General features: G+C 45.9%; 1 protein-coding gene across 1 annotated transcript; it reads left to right on the top strand.

The window, feature by feature from the left end:
• Positions 1-3,132: 3,132 nt before the first annotated feature.
• Positions 3,133-5,407, top strand: LOC136290575 (uncharacterized). Its single transcript, XM_066184947.1, has 2 exons — positions 3,133-3,329; positions 3,813-5,407. Exons 1-2 carry the CDS (start codon positions 3,146-3,148, stop codon positions 4,685-4,687), a joined length of 1,059 nt encoding a protein of 352 aa, XP_066041044.1. The 5' UTR covers positions 3,133-3,145; the 3' UTR covers positions 4,688-5,407.
• The last annotated feature ends 11,121 nt before the right edge of the window (positions 5,408-16,528 follow it).

Raw genomic sequence — 16,528 nt, 5'->3', positions numbered from 1 at the left:
TTCCTTTTGACCTTAGTGAAATGTTAGTGTTAAAACGTGTACAGCTATGCCAAAAGATAATACAATTTAACTACTTCCTCTTCACAACAATTACCTTAAAAGCTCAGTTTTTCTTTGAGAGCAAAGAATGACAAACTGGCTTTTCTCAGTTTGTCATTCTTTGCTCTAAAAGCCAAGATTAAGTTTCCTGAGTAAAGAGCAAGAATAGTACAAGTAGGCAGAAACTATTTTTTAAAAGGCAATATTTATTATCTCAAGATAATAAAGATATTATACAAGATAAAAATGCACCTTTCTATGCACAAAGGTTTGACAATCCCCCTAACTTCAAATACAGACAGAACAAACAAGCTCTAGATGAACTTAGGATCACCCCACCGTGAGGTAGAAAATTCATTTCAGGTGTTAAATACAAAATTCATGTCAAAGGCTAAAGCTGACTCTACATAAAGAAGATTGGTTAGCTTCTAAACTATTTACAGCTAAAGCTGACTCTACATAAAGAAGATGATCCGTTAGCTTCTATTTTCCTGTTGGTCTCCACGGTTAGAATCTTCTTGCGATCCCACAGGGCCATCTTGCCAGGCGAGTGACCTTTTCCTCAGGATACCCGCAGCGCGCAGCAGTGACAGCAGTCCCCAGCCAGAAGGAGTGCGCGCCGTAGTGCTCCGGACACAGCCCCAGCCGGCGCAGGGCACACCGCAGAACGGCCAGGAACTCCCTCTTCGTTACAGACGTCGAGTTCGAGTGCACGAAGAGTGGTCCTTCCAGCTGCGAACGCGCAGTCAAATAGCTCCGGAGGGCCAGAACAGGGCACACCCATGGCTCTCCAGACAGCGCTAGGCTGATGACGTGTCTCTCCAGATCCACAGGAGAATAAGGCAGGAAAAGCAGCACTTTCCTCTCCATCAGCTGGAGATCACTCAGGTGCAGCAGTTCAGGCTGTAGTACATTACGGTGCTTTGCCACCAGCTCTCCTATTCGAAGTGCCCCAAAAAACGCTACAGTAAATACTGCACGAAACAATAAGCATTCATAATGAGTTCTGCACACAGACTCCAGAACTCCTAAGAGAGATCGCAACATCTCAATTGTTACAGGCAAGTATTTATCCCTCAGGATACCGGCTCGACGTTTCAACCCTGTGACCATGCAACAGGTTATAGGATCTTCCAGAGGATCAGAGTTACCAGTCAATTTTGATAAGTAAGAAAGTGCTGCCATGTATTTGAGTGTCTTCCAGGGGGAATAATTAGATTCCACAGCCAAAAACCCTCTAATCTGCTCCACTGGAATTGGCCAGGCTGCAGGCATTCCCATGCCTTCTCTGAAGACAAGGAACTTCTTCAGTCCTTCGAGGTAGGCTTGCCAAAGCTTATTATCCCCTGAGCGCTCCAGCAACGACAAAGTCTTCAGAGGTCGAGGTCCCAAGGAATGCTTTTGATGATAACTGATCTCGCTTCCTGCAAGAGAAGATCCACATTAGCACATGGTCACAAGAGGCATAAGCACACTACTTCAGCGGCAATAAAGACAGTACTCCTGAGTGCATTACACCTTCAGATAATGCTGTGAATTTATCTGACAGACAACTCACACACAGCTGCACCAGAGATATTTTTCAAATGAGAAATAAGCAACGTATCAGGCCCATTTCAGGCACTGGATGTGGTAGTGCTCCCTGAATTTACAAGGTTGCGGAGAAAGGTAACGGAGAAGACAAATATAAAGCAGTTTTTAAACCAAGGGACGGCTTACAGAAGTTATAACAAAGATCACACAGCACACTCCCTCCAGTAGGTAACAGAGGCAACTCCCTCCCAGTCCAGGAGGGAGAATTCTCTCTACACATCCCACCAAACCCTCCAGGTTCACACCAGAACCCGAGCAAAACCAAGGAGCGGCCCGGCAGGAGGCAGGGCCGCCAGCGAAGCGGTGCCTCACGGCGGCGGCCGGCCCCGGCCCGCACGTACCGCTCCGCGGTGCCCCTCGGCTGCGGGGCACGGAGGCGACTGCCTGCTCGGCAAGGCTCAGCTCCAGCCACTCCATCCCCGGCTCCCGGGCCAGCAGCGCCAGCATGTCCCAGAAGAGCGTGGCACCAGGCGCGGCCGGAGCCCTGGCAGCGCAGGCCATGGCAGGAGGACGAGCAGCGGCCGCGCCGAACGGAGACTCCCGGAGCTGAGCCCTGGGGGATCCTTTTATCCCGGGGGGCCACCCGCAGCGCCCTTCCCCGAACAGCCCCAGTGGTCAGGAGAGCTGTGCTGGGCGATGCGGGAGGAGGATGGGAAGCTGGGCGCGGCCTGAGAACTGGAAGGTGTTAAACATCTTCTGCCAGAGCCTGGAATGTGACCGGTTTTTGTGATAAGGTTAAAAAGGAGAGAAAAGTACTTGTGTTATCTCCCAGTTATTCTCCTGGGCTCTGCAAGACGTGGTTTCCAGGTTTGGTAGAGAATAGCTCAGAGCGGCGAGCTCCGTTCTGAGTTACTCATCAGCCCTCCTTCGCTGTTAAATACAGGCAAAGTACAGAGATGCTTTTGCACAGTTTAACGAGACAGCTGCCTTTCCACAGTAGCTATCCCAGCAAAAATCCTAAGAAAAAGCAAAGCTCCTCAGCCCACAATTTGAGCTTTTGGTCTCCCTTTGAAGAAAGCTGTGCAGGGACCCCGGCCGCATCCTTCCCCGGGAGTTTCCGCTCCCTCAAGACTTGACTATTACCCCTGGCCGTCACAGAGACCTGTACCGCGTTTGTACCTCTGCCCTGCTACCGCCTCTCTCCTAGTAACAAACAAAACGGCACAGGTTTGTAGCAGGGGAGGAGAAAAGGGCCAGGGACAAACAGTTTAAGTCACCCCCGGACACACACTCTGCTCCTTCCTCAGCCCTCAGCTGCAGCACAATGGAGGCGATAACGGGATGCTTGGGCAGTTTCCAGGTACTTGGAAGTCTCACCTTTCAGGGAACTCCGCCGCAGACCCGTGGGCAGAGAGCAGAGGAGGCAGGGTGGGCGGACTCCCGCATGGACCCTCAGGCACAGGCTCGGATAGGGTCGCAGAAGGAGGCGTTCCAATTTGGATAGGATGGCCGGGGTATAAAAGGGCAGCACGGTGGCACAGTCGAGGCGGTGGTTGTTCGTGCTTCTCCCTCCATGGCTGCTGTTCCGTCGGTGTTGCAGAGAAGGGCTGAGCTGCCTGCTGCCCCTTCACCCTTTTGGGCGCTGGTGGCACTGCTGCGGCTGGAGCCCGGCATGGGGTGGCTGCCGTGTGGTCCTGGTGGCTGCACCGGATCATGTGGTACCTGTGGGCTGGAGGATGGCAATGGAGAAGGAGCTGGTGAGTGTGCCCCTGGGGGGGCAGGGAGGGGCGGGGGGCGGCTGAGTGGTGGGGGAGGTAGGTAGCAGCCTGCCATGTGGTCTGACCACTCTGTTGGAAGTTTTCTGAGACCTCTCTGCACTCCTGAATATATTGTTACTTTGTGGTGCCTTTGTCACTTCCAGACACTCGTGCCTACTAATGGAAGTCTATGGTAACAGAAACCTTGCAACAGCGTGGCAGATCTGCCACCAGGCTTGAGATTTTGCTTTAAAGAGACAATTAGGTGGGAAGTTATGGGTTTTGAGAATGTAGTTCTTCCCCTGTGTTCTGGCTGTTGGAAACTCTGCAAAAGAGAGTTATAAGAATGCATAGGAAAGGCTTTTTTTTTTTTTTTTTTTTTTTTTTTTCAGAAAAGTTCAAGTAAAGGCTAAAGCGTGTTGGAAGGGAGGGAACTTCTATCTGCTTTTGCTTGCCATTACTAACATGGGTTTCTTTCAACAGGTAAGCTCAGCCAGGTTCCTGGGAAGCATTCCTTGGGCCCTTGGCCCCTGAAGGCTCTGCTGTTACTGGAGGACTCAAGAGAGAGCCACTTATGGCAAGTCTACCATGAAGGCCTGAAAAACTTTCTTTCCTTTAGAGAAGACATGGCTCTGTCTACAGTCTGGCCAATTCCAACTGAACAAATTAGAGACTTTATGGTCGCCATGGAGTCCCAGGATCTGCCTCCCACAAAAATAATAATGTATTTGGAAGGGCTGTCCTTCATCTCCAGAATGGTAGATCATCCTGATCCTCTTCCAGATCCTCTTATCTGTTTCATGATGTCAAGGCTGAAAAGCAGGACTCGCCGTTCAAATGAAAACTCTCCTGTAACAATTGAAGTGTTAAGATCTCTCCTGGGAACTCTGGAGTCTGTGTGTAGCTCTCCTTATGAGTGTATCTTGTTCCGTGCCATTTTTACTGTAGCTTTTTTTGGTGTGCTCCATATAGAAGAGATGGTGGCAAATCGCCAAAATAGAGCTCAGCCAGACCTCCTGCACTTGAGTGACCTCCAGCTGACAGAAGGAAGTGCAATCCTTTTTCTGCATACATCTCATATGGGCCAACAGAGGCGTTTGATCCAGCTGAGATTATGTGAAGAGCTCTGGGTGTGTCCTGTTGAAGCTCTCCGTACCTATGTGGCAGCACGGCCACGAAGAGAGGGCCCTCTCTTTGTGCACTCAAACAGTATGGCTGTGACAAAGAGTGACTTCTGCACTGTTTTCTGCTATGGTCTTAGGTTTGCTGGACTTCCTGCAAACCGGTATGGGGTGCATTCCTTCTGGCTGGGGAACCCTAACAGGAATATCTCAGGGGTATTTCCACAAAGTGATTAATAGAATGGGAGGGTGGTGGTGAAGATTCTGAAAAAGACATACTTCTGTCTATCTGTTGCACTTGTATAGTAGAGGGTGTCTTCTGCAATGCACAAGTTTTATACTTTATACAGACTAATTTTTCAGTATTCTGTAAAGTTAGAGAAGGGGACGGACAAGTAGGTGACTTCACACCTGTGGTGGTTTTGAGAATTAATTGTCATGGTTTTAAAACTGGGACTTATGGGGCAGTGCACTTGGTGTTCAGCACGTTTGTTCTGATTGCATTTTGACTTTGTGTAATCTTACATTAAATGGTGCTTTCTTTCAAGAGCTTCTCTACGTTGGTTGGTTTTTTTTTTTACACCCTGGTGCAGTGGTGGCACTGTAACTTGATACAAGCCTGCATTTTTTTTTTAGTGTCTAGCGTGATGAGAGGTAAAGCTGACTGACAGCCGGTGATAATGTGTCACCGGCAGTGAAGTTACTGTTTTGTCCAAATTGCAGTTCCATCACAGCTGCATCCAACCTCACCTGTTGCAGTCTCAGTCTCCTTACTTCAGAAGCCTTCCCTTTACAATTCTTAGTATCCTTCCCTGATCCTTCTGGAAAGGGTGTATCAAACCTGGATACTGATCAAAAGTAGCCTTTAATTGAAGCCTGAACACATCAAAGTTAGCCCTGCTCAGTTCAAAAGTGGCAGAGAACATAAAGAGATGGCTACCATAAATAACACTCAAATTGCTGCACTTGTTAGACTTTTAACAGATTAAATGACTAGTGTCTGAGAAGCATGATCATAACAAGGTTGAGTGTCACCTTTCATATATTAGGATGTTTGAAGAAATGGCATGCTGTGCAGTGCTTTGCATCAGTGTGCTCAGGACACAACTGAACAAAGTGACAAGTAGGCATTCAGAAGACAGCCAGCATCATACTGCACTCCTCAGTCCTCCAGCTAGTTTCCAAGAGGATCTTTCGTTAGAGGAAACTCACTGCAGAAACAGCTGTGATAGTAGACAACAATCTGTTAATTCCCTGGCATACATTTGGTAGCTCCCTTTCTACAGCTTTACTACAAGCTGTTGCAGAATTAGCATGCTGTGATGCTGATGCCGAGTCCCAGTCATCTTCCTATTCATGAATGCGAATCTGGATCCACTAGCACAGTAATCAGGGAGCCTCGGTCAGGTTCCAGTATGCGTTGATGCGTTACTTGGGGACCGGCAGCCTTTTGGACACTTTCAGTCAATTGATCCACAGAAGTTACTATGACAATTGGATCACCTGTCTCAGGGGAACTCAACCCCACAGCCCAATAGATGGCTCTTTGGGTGAGGGACCAGGGAGCTCTTACTTCCTGTGGTTAAGAAAACTCCAGATCCTCAGTTGCCCTCAGCTTCTCCTTCTGTTAGCATAAATCACTCTCCCCATGTAAGGGAGGCACTCCACACATATTTTGTTTCAGACTCTTTCCAACTGCAACCATATTCTTCTTTGTAATTTAGCCAATTCAGTAAGAGTAAAAGGTATTTCTTTGGTAATTATGCAAGGCAAAGCATAATCAGTTCCTGTATGTTGATATTTTGTTTTAAATAGGAGCCACAACTTTTTCACATGCCATTGGCACAGCTTTGAACTTAAACAAGTGTACTGAGTATCACCTCACCTGGTATGACCTGTTGCTATATGGCTGGAAGTTTCATTTGGGGCTTTTCTGTATACAGCCCAAGTGAACTCAGCCTTTTTGGCAGGTGTTTCCGGCAGAGAAAGAAAACAGGTCCCTGTGGTTAAGCCACATAGTATACTTGCGTTTATTCACCAATCGGCACCGAACACAAGAAACTCCCCCACCTTATCTGAGCCCCTGTGAAAAAGCTCCAGAGCCAGGAGAGTAGTTTAACACCCACCACTAACCTCTGTACTTAATGTCACCCAAAAAGGTAGTTTAAAAAACCCAAACCCATAATTCATTTACTTAGTTTTCTGCGACAGTGGCTGCAAAAGCTGGGCTAGGGCAGTGGTACATCAGGTGCTGCCAGCAGCTCTCATGAACCAGGAAAAGCTTCCCAGCCTTCCCTGGCCCCCTGAGCACATCCCCATTGCTGAACTTGCTCATCGTAACCTGAGTGGAACTGTCACTTCCTATCTCCTTTCCATCAGGGAGACAGGAAAAATAAAGACCTCTGAAGATTTCTGGAGGAAAACTAAGCAGCAAAATTAAGCTTAAAAATCTAGTGATGCAACACATGGTAATACTCCCACAGGCAGAGTGCAGCCAAGCCCAGTGTGAGTGCCAAAAACAAAGGAACGCTTCCTGGGCCAAAGATTCCGGAGCATGCCTGCCACTACACCTCTTACCATACAGTAAGCACTGATGCAAGTCTAGATTCTTTTCTTTTTTCACAAAATTTCATTAAATTGTCACGAAGAAGCCAGTAATAATATTTTTATTGTTATTTTTGTGTCTACAAACCCTGAAGAAGGGATCTGTGTGCGCATTGATTTTAATTGGGGTGTTGGCACTGAATTGAAGAGACCTCGAACACTCGATCTCCCATTTCTGCCAGCAGTCTCTTTCCTTTGCAGCTCTCCAGGGCTGACCCCGCTACTTTTGAGTCTGACTGAGACAGCCAAGACCACGGGGAAGCCTGTAGGCACATGATTTGTGACCATAATGTTTCAAAAACACTTGATTTTCCTACTGCATGTGCACAGAGGCAGCTTTGTTTTGACATTGCATCTTCCTCACACCGCTCCTCACCCACCATCCAGAAACAGGGTGTTCCTCTGCCTAAAAGCTTGGGCACATAAATAAATCTAATTGACGGTGTGACTTTACAGCATGTCATTTATTCCATGGTAACTACCCATGCATACACACTCCTACGCAGAAAAACATATGGCATAAAGGTGTAAATGACTTCACACTTCATCAAAGAGCAAGAGCATTCACCTAGAGGTTTGTAAGCAAGCAGTTTACTCCATAGTAAGCTTTGCCTCTAATCCAGTCCAGATTGTGTCCTTTGAGGCAATTAGCTCCCTGGCAAAGCTGAAGCCTTCACACATCCTCTAATCGAATTATCTGTCTCTATTTTGGGGTGTCATATTTTTGTTCTCTAGTATAGGATAAAAAAGAGCTTAACTCCTTTTTTAAATGGCCAGGCTCCCACTGAATAGGATCTATTATCTCGTGTTAAGTGGAAGATAAAAGGGCCCGTTAGCCAAATATTTGTTAGTGCAGAACTCAGACTTTCACAGAGCCGTCCAGTGGTTTCATTTATATGATCATGTGTCTTCTCATCCTAGGTAAGAACCAGCACTTAAAATTCAAAAGAGGAGTAAGATTACACAGTCAAGAGCTCTTATCTTGAGCCAAGAGTCTTATCTTCAGCCTTGGAGATGTACCTTTGTAATTGACCAGGCTAAGTCAGAAACTTCCAGGTCACTTTAATTTATGTCGAACAGATGATTTTTCATCACTTTGAACTCAGAGGCATCTCTCCACCTTCCCAACAGCACCTTTCTCTGAAGGAGGGGTGACAAATGCTGAGAGTGCCAGTGACAAACTTTTCAGTGAAATACTTTTTGGTTTGAAATCATCATCCAGGAAATACTCCAGGAGAAGTTTAATGTAAGGACTAGTGAATGTTAAAGTGGGACAATACTATTTGCAGTAGGAGGATATGCTGGAGACCACAGAAACGGGGAAGGTGTTCAGTAGCCAGAGCCCTGTGACTGTGGTTAGTAACTTTTGGTATAGATATGAAAGTTGCCAAAATCAATATAATTTATAAGTGCATACTTGTGGGAAAAGCTATTCCCACATCCTAGCAGCAGCTCAGCAGAGTGATCTACAGATGCACACAGTAAGGGAGAGGGAAGTTCATCTGCTATCAAGTGAGGGACTCTGCATCTGAGACCTGCCCCTTCTTCTCTCATTACAGCCTTCTGATAAAAGCACAGGAGCACACGCCAATCTCACCAAAGATTTTATATGGCAAAGAGTGTCTGGCACACAGACAGCAGAGGCATCCCTATTTCACTGTATTTCCTTATGTGTGTGGACATCAGAGGACAAGATCTAGTCCTTTCTAGATCTGTGTCTTGTTCTCCTTTTCTCCTCCATGGAGGGGATAAGGACACCACAGGTGAGACCCCAGCTCCTCCATGAAGGTACTATGAACTAAATTATTGCTTAAACTGTGGGTATGACGCCCACTGCAGCAGTTTCAGCTCTCCTCCCCCAGAACCTCAAGTAAAATTACCAAGTGCTTAGCCAGGTAAAAGGAATAGTATTTCATTTAGATAATTCAGCTGGCATACTCTTCTGTAATGAGACCACATCAAAAAGTGAAACTGCAGTCTCATGCGGTTGTTTGCAGAATAGATGAATCAGAGCCTCTCTCTTTCCATGCAGCAGCTCACCAAACATGTGCTGAGTTTAATAATTTCCATTCCCTTCAGGACAGAAGGATATACTCAAGCTGGGTGATTGCCCAAACACTCTGCATTATGTTGTGAAAGATTTTAAAGTCTTAACCTTAATGAGCAATTGATGAACAATTCTTCATTTAAATGGTTAGATTTACAAAACATCTGCTTTGGCAGAAAAACATAACTGCTAAAAATCCAAGAGCCGACAAATTTCACTGTTAATTCAGTGTTAAAATGAACTCTGGATTTCTCTCTGGATGTAATTCCACCTGCAAAGTTATCAGGGGCTCTTTTAGGAAGGAAGACAGCTAAAGAGGGAGGGCTCTACCCATTGCATTAGCATCAGGCTGTGCCTTCACACTGCACATCCCTCACACCCCATCTATGTCTGTCCCTGTCTCAGTAAATCCTAAATCTGACATCAAGTCATCACAACTGTCTTTATGCCCCATGCAACAGGAAAGCTCTGAAGTGGCTGTGAGATTAAATGCCTCAAATCTTATAGGGCAAAATATTCCTGTATTGATGTAGAAGTTGAACTCCAAAGATTTAGCCCCTATACTTACCTTTGTCTCTAATTCCTCTGAGTTTTGTTTGATCCTGTATCAAATATACATGATCATGCCTTTATGCTGCTTTCTTGCACAGTTGCTCCTGGCAGTTTATAGCTCTGCTTCTGGTGGGGAAAAAGGAACCTTTAAAGTGCAATTAACTTCAGAAAGACAAACAATACTGTGACAAGCGCCTCCATCCCTCTTGATGGTATTGTAATATAATGTGATATTGTAATAAGGTGTAAATGCAACAAGAAATCTGTTTTATGTGTGCTCACAGTTTCAATAGCAGTGTCTCAATTGTGTACTATGTTGTTTGGAAAGATTTTTCCCTAGGGATCAGACTAAGCACAAAAATAAGGTGATCACTCTACTCCCCTCAATTCCTAGGAAAACAAGGCTGATGTGGTTGCTTTCTGCTTGTTTTTGCTGCAATAACCTGTTCATGCCTTGGCAAATTTCAATTAAATTCAATGGAGGAGCAAAATCCTCAGAGATACTCAGGTATTAAAAATGTCATGGAAATGTGAGAAAACTGTTGTTTGAGTTGGACTCATCCACCTTTGAGAAATGATCCCTGGGTAACAGCTTTACCCATTCTGCTGTGACATAGAGGCACCACAGCAGCAGTAGCTGTGTCAGGACTCACCAGACCCACGTCAGAAGAGGCAGGGAGGGTCTCAGAAGCTGTGCTGTGGTCTGTGACAGTGTCTGAGACAAGGGTGGAATGAATCTCCTCACCTTCAATGCCACAGTATGGACACCTGTGGCTGAGCAAGTTGTTTAGACTCCTTTTAACAGCTGAGACTGAGTAACACATTTTTCTGGGGCATGGTTCACCTTACCAATGTCTGGAATAGACCAAAGAAATCTCATGTCAGAAGTACCTATTTATCTCTGCTACGCTTCTGGGTTTGCTTTTTGGGAGAGTGGGTGGGAGGCAGAAGCAGCCTCCTGCCCACACTGCTGCACATCTGCAAACGGCTGGCGCTGATGGAGCCCATGAGAACACTTCTGCAAGCAGAGGGTAGAACACAGCCCATGACCATACTGCAGACAGCTGTTGATTGCTAACCTTACATTTCTTCAATTTTGCAAATGCTTCTTTCCTGACAATACTTCTGCAGTGTTACACAGGTGGATGCGTGGATCTGAAACACGTTGAAATACCACCTCTGTTGGGCCAGCAGCTCTGCTCTAAGTTCTGCTCAGGGTGATGTGCCAAAAGCAAACCCTGCAAAACCCCACTAGTATGCAGAGCTCATATTCCAAGGGGACCCTGTGCCACCAGAAGCCAGTTGGTTGCTCTAACATCTGCAGGACTCCATAGGAGAATGCCAGTCCCTCAGCACATGCTCTGAAGGCTTGCTTTCTGTGTCCCTTTATTTTAGGCACAAGGTGATTTTTACTCCGATCACTCAACTGGCAAATGAGACCATTGCATGCTTGTCAGGCTGTTCCTCGGCAAACCCAGGCAGCAAACCCACAGCTCCAGCCCCAGCAGAGTGAAAACTTTCTATGTAAGATGCAAAACTTGCTTTGGGTGAGATTGTATCCTGGAAACCTTATCTTTAGCAACACAAGGCAACTAAGCCTTGGGTTTCCCTACCAGTTCTGTAATGTTTGTATTAAATATGCAGGCTCTAAAGCACCAAGGAAAATATCAACAATTTCACTGCCACAAACACAACCGCACCCTGTCTGCTACCACTTGGTGTCACCGGCTGTCATAGTTCTTGTGCCACCCCACAGCCCAGGGCATTCACAGATGTTCTCCTGTCCTCTCTCCACAGCCCTCCCGGCCCAGCACCACTGAAACAGCTACCCTGCCTGCTCCTGAGCTCAGACTTCTTGTGGGCACAGGTCCAAGCTCCTGACCCTGGGCAGAGCTGCACAGGCCAAGGAGTAGCTTCCCCATCCCCCATGTCACAGTCCCTGGCGCCAAGGACACATGCCCTGAGCCCTAGACAAGGCCTGGGAGAGGAGCAGGTGGGGAGGTGAGCACAGGGCCGTGCATGAGTGTCTCAACCTGCTGCAGTGCAGGTACAGGGCAAGTTTGCTTTTTTAAGGGTGCATATTAAACTTTGCCTTTAACTCTGCCTGAGAGTGCTGGGTTGGGGGTGGCCTCAGATGTCCTTCTGTATTCTCCTGCATGGCAGACTGACCTCACTGGAGAATCCTTCAAATTGACCAGCAAATGCAGGGTATTCCTCATGTTGCCTTTTTTTTTTCAAGGAATTCCTAGCTGGGATACCACATTGGTCTTCCTCTACTAGGAACATCAGAATAAATTGTTCAAACACATTCTTGTGCTGCAAACCACACCATGAACAGGTTTTGAAAACAAGAGTGCAGGGTGACAAAAGGATCCCTTCAGCCAAATGGTCTCTTCTCTGCTTTCTTCAGTTCTCAGCAATTTTTTTCACTTCTTACAGCCTCAGCTATTTCCTTTTGCTACACTTTAGCTCCTACCGTTCTGCTTATAGCAGCCCACCTCTCTCCTCTCCTCCCCCCTCCTACTTTCTTTGAAAACCTTCTTGAGAGCAAACCACATCCTTACATTCCTCTCATTGTTAGAGACTCTACCACTGCTGTTATGGTTCTTCATTACTTTTCGATAAAGTGGTCTTAGCACAGCTATGAACCCAAGTGCTCTTCAGATGTTCCCATCTGCAGGTGTGCAGACTATCCTAGTAAGCTTATTTTACTGATGTTTGAACTAAGTTCCCCTTAACTACACCATATACACCTGAAAACTGTAAATGATTCCTTGCGATAAGTGCAAGCTGTCCATGAATTTGAAACTCAGTGCAGGTTTGTGGCCCAGTAAAAACAGTTTGCTAAACAAACTGCTGGACACTTCAGCAAAAGAAAAAAAGACTATTCCTGTTTGTTCCATTTACTCTGGGATTAATTTTGTGGCCATTGATGCAAAATCTCTGCATTGTTGGATCATTCAGGGACTACTCAGACTTGAGCTTCCTAAAGCACAGGTACACGACTGCATTCTCACTACACTGCCAGAAGCATTTGCTCTTTCCTACAAAGAGCATGGAGAAGTGATCACAAAATTCAGCTTGCGTCAGTTTTTGCAGACTGCATCATCTCTATCCTTTGGCTTGATGACATTTTCATTCTGTGACCCTGACCCTCTTTGTACTGTAGAAATGTCTGAGTTTGTATTTGTCTTAAGGGAGTTGCCTTGCTGTGTCCAAGCAACACCTCTGACAGAATTAATTGATTTTGCAATTTGATCAATATTTGCTACATCAAGAGGGAGCTTTCTCATTGACCTGGAGCACACTGGAGGCACAAGATGCAGGCCTGCTTCTTAGTGATCTGTTTCACACATGCATTCAGCCTGTGAAGGGAAAATGTTTTTTCAAGGGTTGTACTGCACATGTTGGGAGAAGAACAGTGGAGGCCTCTGGACTGAAATTGATGGGAATCTGCTGTGCTGAACTGGCCAGACAGGGAGCAAGAAGAAAGGCATATTGCTCTTTCGACATCATGTTGCTAATGTGTTCAAGCCCGAGAATGTGGTCACCATGTCAGCAGAATGTGGTTCAATCCTGTACACCTTGTCCCAAACAACCTTCAGTAGTTGAATGCAGAGGAACTCACAAGGGACTTTTGCTCTCCAAGCATTTAGCATGGGGAGTGGGAAGCGTGGTACTACAGGCTGGCTCCCTAGGCCAAGCTCTGCTCCTCACGGAGAAGCAGAAAATATGACTGACTGCGTTGTCCAGCACAATGGATCCTTTACACCTTCAGTTGGTGTGACGAGGCACATGACAACTGCACTTTACACATCTCCTGCCTCTAAATTGTGTACAAATACATCTGGCACCAGCTTCGTGCCCTGAACCTCAATCCATGGAGAAAAATTGAGTCTCTGCACTACCCTCCATCCGTGACAATCCTATCTACCTAGCTGTAGTTTTGAAGCTGTTACCAGATTCCTTGAGTTACATGGCCAGTGAATTAGAAGTAGTGACAGAAAACCTATTTTTGCAGACTTGAGTCTGACCCTGCTGGTCTCTGATTCTGTTGCCTGTTTTCCTTCTGTCCTGCACTATATCTATGAGGTCGAGGATGAGCAGACTTCAGTCCACCACAGTCACTGCCTGATCCAGCTGTGGCTCCTTCACTCACATCACAATGGGAGCACCAAATCAGAAGATACTTGCAGGGATGCAAAGTTCCTCACAGCTGCTTGCTGTTGTGTAAAGCTCTGCACACACTGGAGGCACACAATGAACTTGTCATTATTTTGCTTCAATTCCTTTTTTGCACTTCTGATTGTGATTGCTGTATTATTCTGGCAAGCTTCTTTGTGAAAATTTTGGTGCTCCAGTCACATGCAGTGTCTTGCAGCCTAGACCTGAAGCCCATTGCACCCTGTTAAAAACAGGTCAAAGTGAGACCTATTACTGAGGTGAACCTATCTCTTAGTGCCATATCAACAGAGGCACGAGATTCCTTCTTCAGGGACTAGTGGCTTTAGATCAGGCATCTCTGTCCATGTGGGCTAGAGATGTCCCTCCATGGCCTGTATTCTACACCCCTCATCCTCAGCCAAGCCAGGGAATGGTGTTAGCCTTGCTGTCAGACATGATCCTGCCACAGCCCCGTGGATGTCCACAGAGCCTTGTGGATCCATTGCTGCCACCCTGGATATTGACAGAGTTTTGTTTTGGTTGTAGCTTGGCTTTCTCAGGCTGCTGCACTTGGGAGGCTTTTCCAGCAAAATGGCTGATTCATCACCCCCTTCCCTTTGGGCTTCAGAGAAAGTGTGGCTCATTTCTCTGTAACCTGTGTCTGCCAAGGCAGCACCAGCACTGTCCATATTTCCCTCCAGGAAATCACAGCATCACCTTCACAGAGCACTAACAGCTCTGAAACCCCATGGTCCATTCAAAGACTGTTATTTCCCTACTTTCTTATGCACCTGCAAGTCCTCAGAGGCCCTGTTATAACTTTTTTTCCACAGCCCAGGGATTTTTTCAGGTGTCACTTTAGCACAACAGTTGCTTACGTACCTCTGCACTGTACAGAAATGAATGTAATTTCCATTCACATGCTTGCTGACTTGGGCCATCTCCTGCTGCAGCTTTGTTCACTGCTCTTGCAAAGAGCACATCTGAGCTCCCAGGCTTTTGCCTTCTCCTCTTCCCATGCTAAGTGTCTTCTCTTGGTGCTTGTAGACTCCAATTACATAATGTGGTTCACTGCTGCTTCTATATTTCACTCATTGTGCCTGGTTCTCCCATAGATTCTCCTGTTTGTCATGGTACATGCAGCTCAGCAGACTGATTTTGTGAAGTTAAAGGCAGGTTTTTTTCATGCCACCCTGTCTTAGTTTTCAGTTTTCCTAATGTTTTGATTCTTCCTTCATAGGCACCATACCAGAGCACTACCCTGCACACATCTAAGATTCTATGCTTGGTGAATGCCCTGTTAATTTTGGATTGTTCAAGAGCACCCCTGAGTGATTTGCCCCAGATCCCAATCAGGACTTAGTCTTTTAAATCAGTTAACCAATTCCTGCTGGCTTGGATCTTTCCTAAACTCATTTTTGTATTTGCTATTTGTATATTTTCTATTTATATAGCAAATGCTATACATATGCTGTTTGTGGTCTCAGCTGAAAGCCGTATCACTCGTGTATTTAATAAGCAATGCAGTGATACTCCTCCAGTCTCTTCTGTGCAGTTTCAAAAAGACTTAACTCCACCAGCATTGGCTGTTACCTATTGCAAACGTCAACTGCACCAGAAGTAGCTATTCTTCATGGGGTGTGATTGGAAAGTTGCAATTTTTTGCCAGGCAAGACTGATGGGATTTCTTTCATCTGGAAACTAAAAGTTAAATTGTGACATATTGGTAGTGGGAGCCAGAAGCACGTGTCAGCTACGAAAGAGGGAAATATCTCCAGTAAGGATGCATCATTTTCTTTAAATGTCTCTGGGAAAAATTCAGGGAAATATAACAAAGATATATCCCTGCGCAATAGAGAGACAAAAACTTGAGAATGCTCCAAATCAAGGACACTGCTTTGGTTTTCTTGACAGGTAGGTGGAAAACTGTGGAAGACCTGGAGCAGTCAGATGCTCCTCTCCTTGAATTAATCTCCTTAAATTGTATCTTGTACTGCATTGTGAGCCTGAGACTCTAAATGAGTACCCTTGACTGCTCCCTCTGCAGAAAAAAATCTTTACCATCACAAAGGGCTGTAAAAATGTTCCTGTTGCACACACTGAGATCAATCCAGCCCAGAGTCCAGTCATTACAGGGAATGTAAGAGCATGCTCCAAAAAGAGGGATAGAAATAACCGTGGAGGGACATTCTCTCTACTTTACCTTCCCAGCATTCAGCACAACTCTCTCAGGAAGAATTTGATTTCTAAACATATCACTGATGAATGAGACGTTAGCTCATTCCATACTGATGTATGAGAATGTTAGTATTCCATACTAATGTTCTGTAAAATGAAAAAGGGCATTATGTTATTTACAAACTGTTAAAGTAGTAAAGCAACTGATTTTTTTGTTGTATCTTGTCCCTTCTCTTTTTGTCCCTTATGCTTACCTGCTCCCTGTGGCTTCAGTGAACTGAAATTCTGGAAAGCCCTAGTCCCATAATGTGTGTTACAGATCCATTCAGAGCAAACTGCAGGTCAAACCTGACAGAAGGAACATCTGACAGGCCTGACAGATGCAAAAGTACCCACCAGCACCAAGATCTTTCATGACCAACTGGAAGTACTTTAAAAAAAGGTCACTGCCACGTGTCCATCTCATGTGGGGGGCCAATAGAGCTGTGCTTTTCCCAGTGTCACCCAGCTACAGAAATGATGGGGCCAAGGAC

The sequence above is a fragment of the Chamaea fasciata genome, unplaced genomic scaffold, assembly GCF_029207755.1.
Source record: "Chamaea fasciata isolate MVZ Bird 193981 ecotype frontalis unplaced genomic scaffold, bChaFas1.0.hap1 SCAF_6, whole genome shotgun sequence".
NCBI classification, from domain to species: Eukaryota; Metazoa; Chordata; class Aves; order Passeriformes; family Sylviidae; genus Chamaea; species Chamaea fasciata.
This window is presented reverse-complemented; position numbering and strand designations above follow the sequence as displayed.

Excerpts from the sequence above, each read along its gene's own strand:
- LOC136290575 (XM_066184947.1), top strand. The coding sequence starts at position 3,146 with ATGGCTGCTGTTCCGTCGGTGTTGCAGAGAAGGGCTGAGCTGCCTGCT. Across the intron at positions 3,330-3,812 it reads TGGCAATGGAGAAGGAGCTG|GTAAGCTCAGCCAGGTTCCT; the intron begins GTGAGTGTGCCC and ends TTCTTTCAACAG.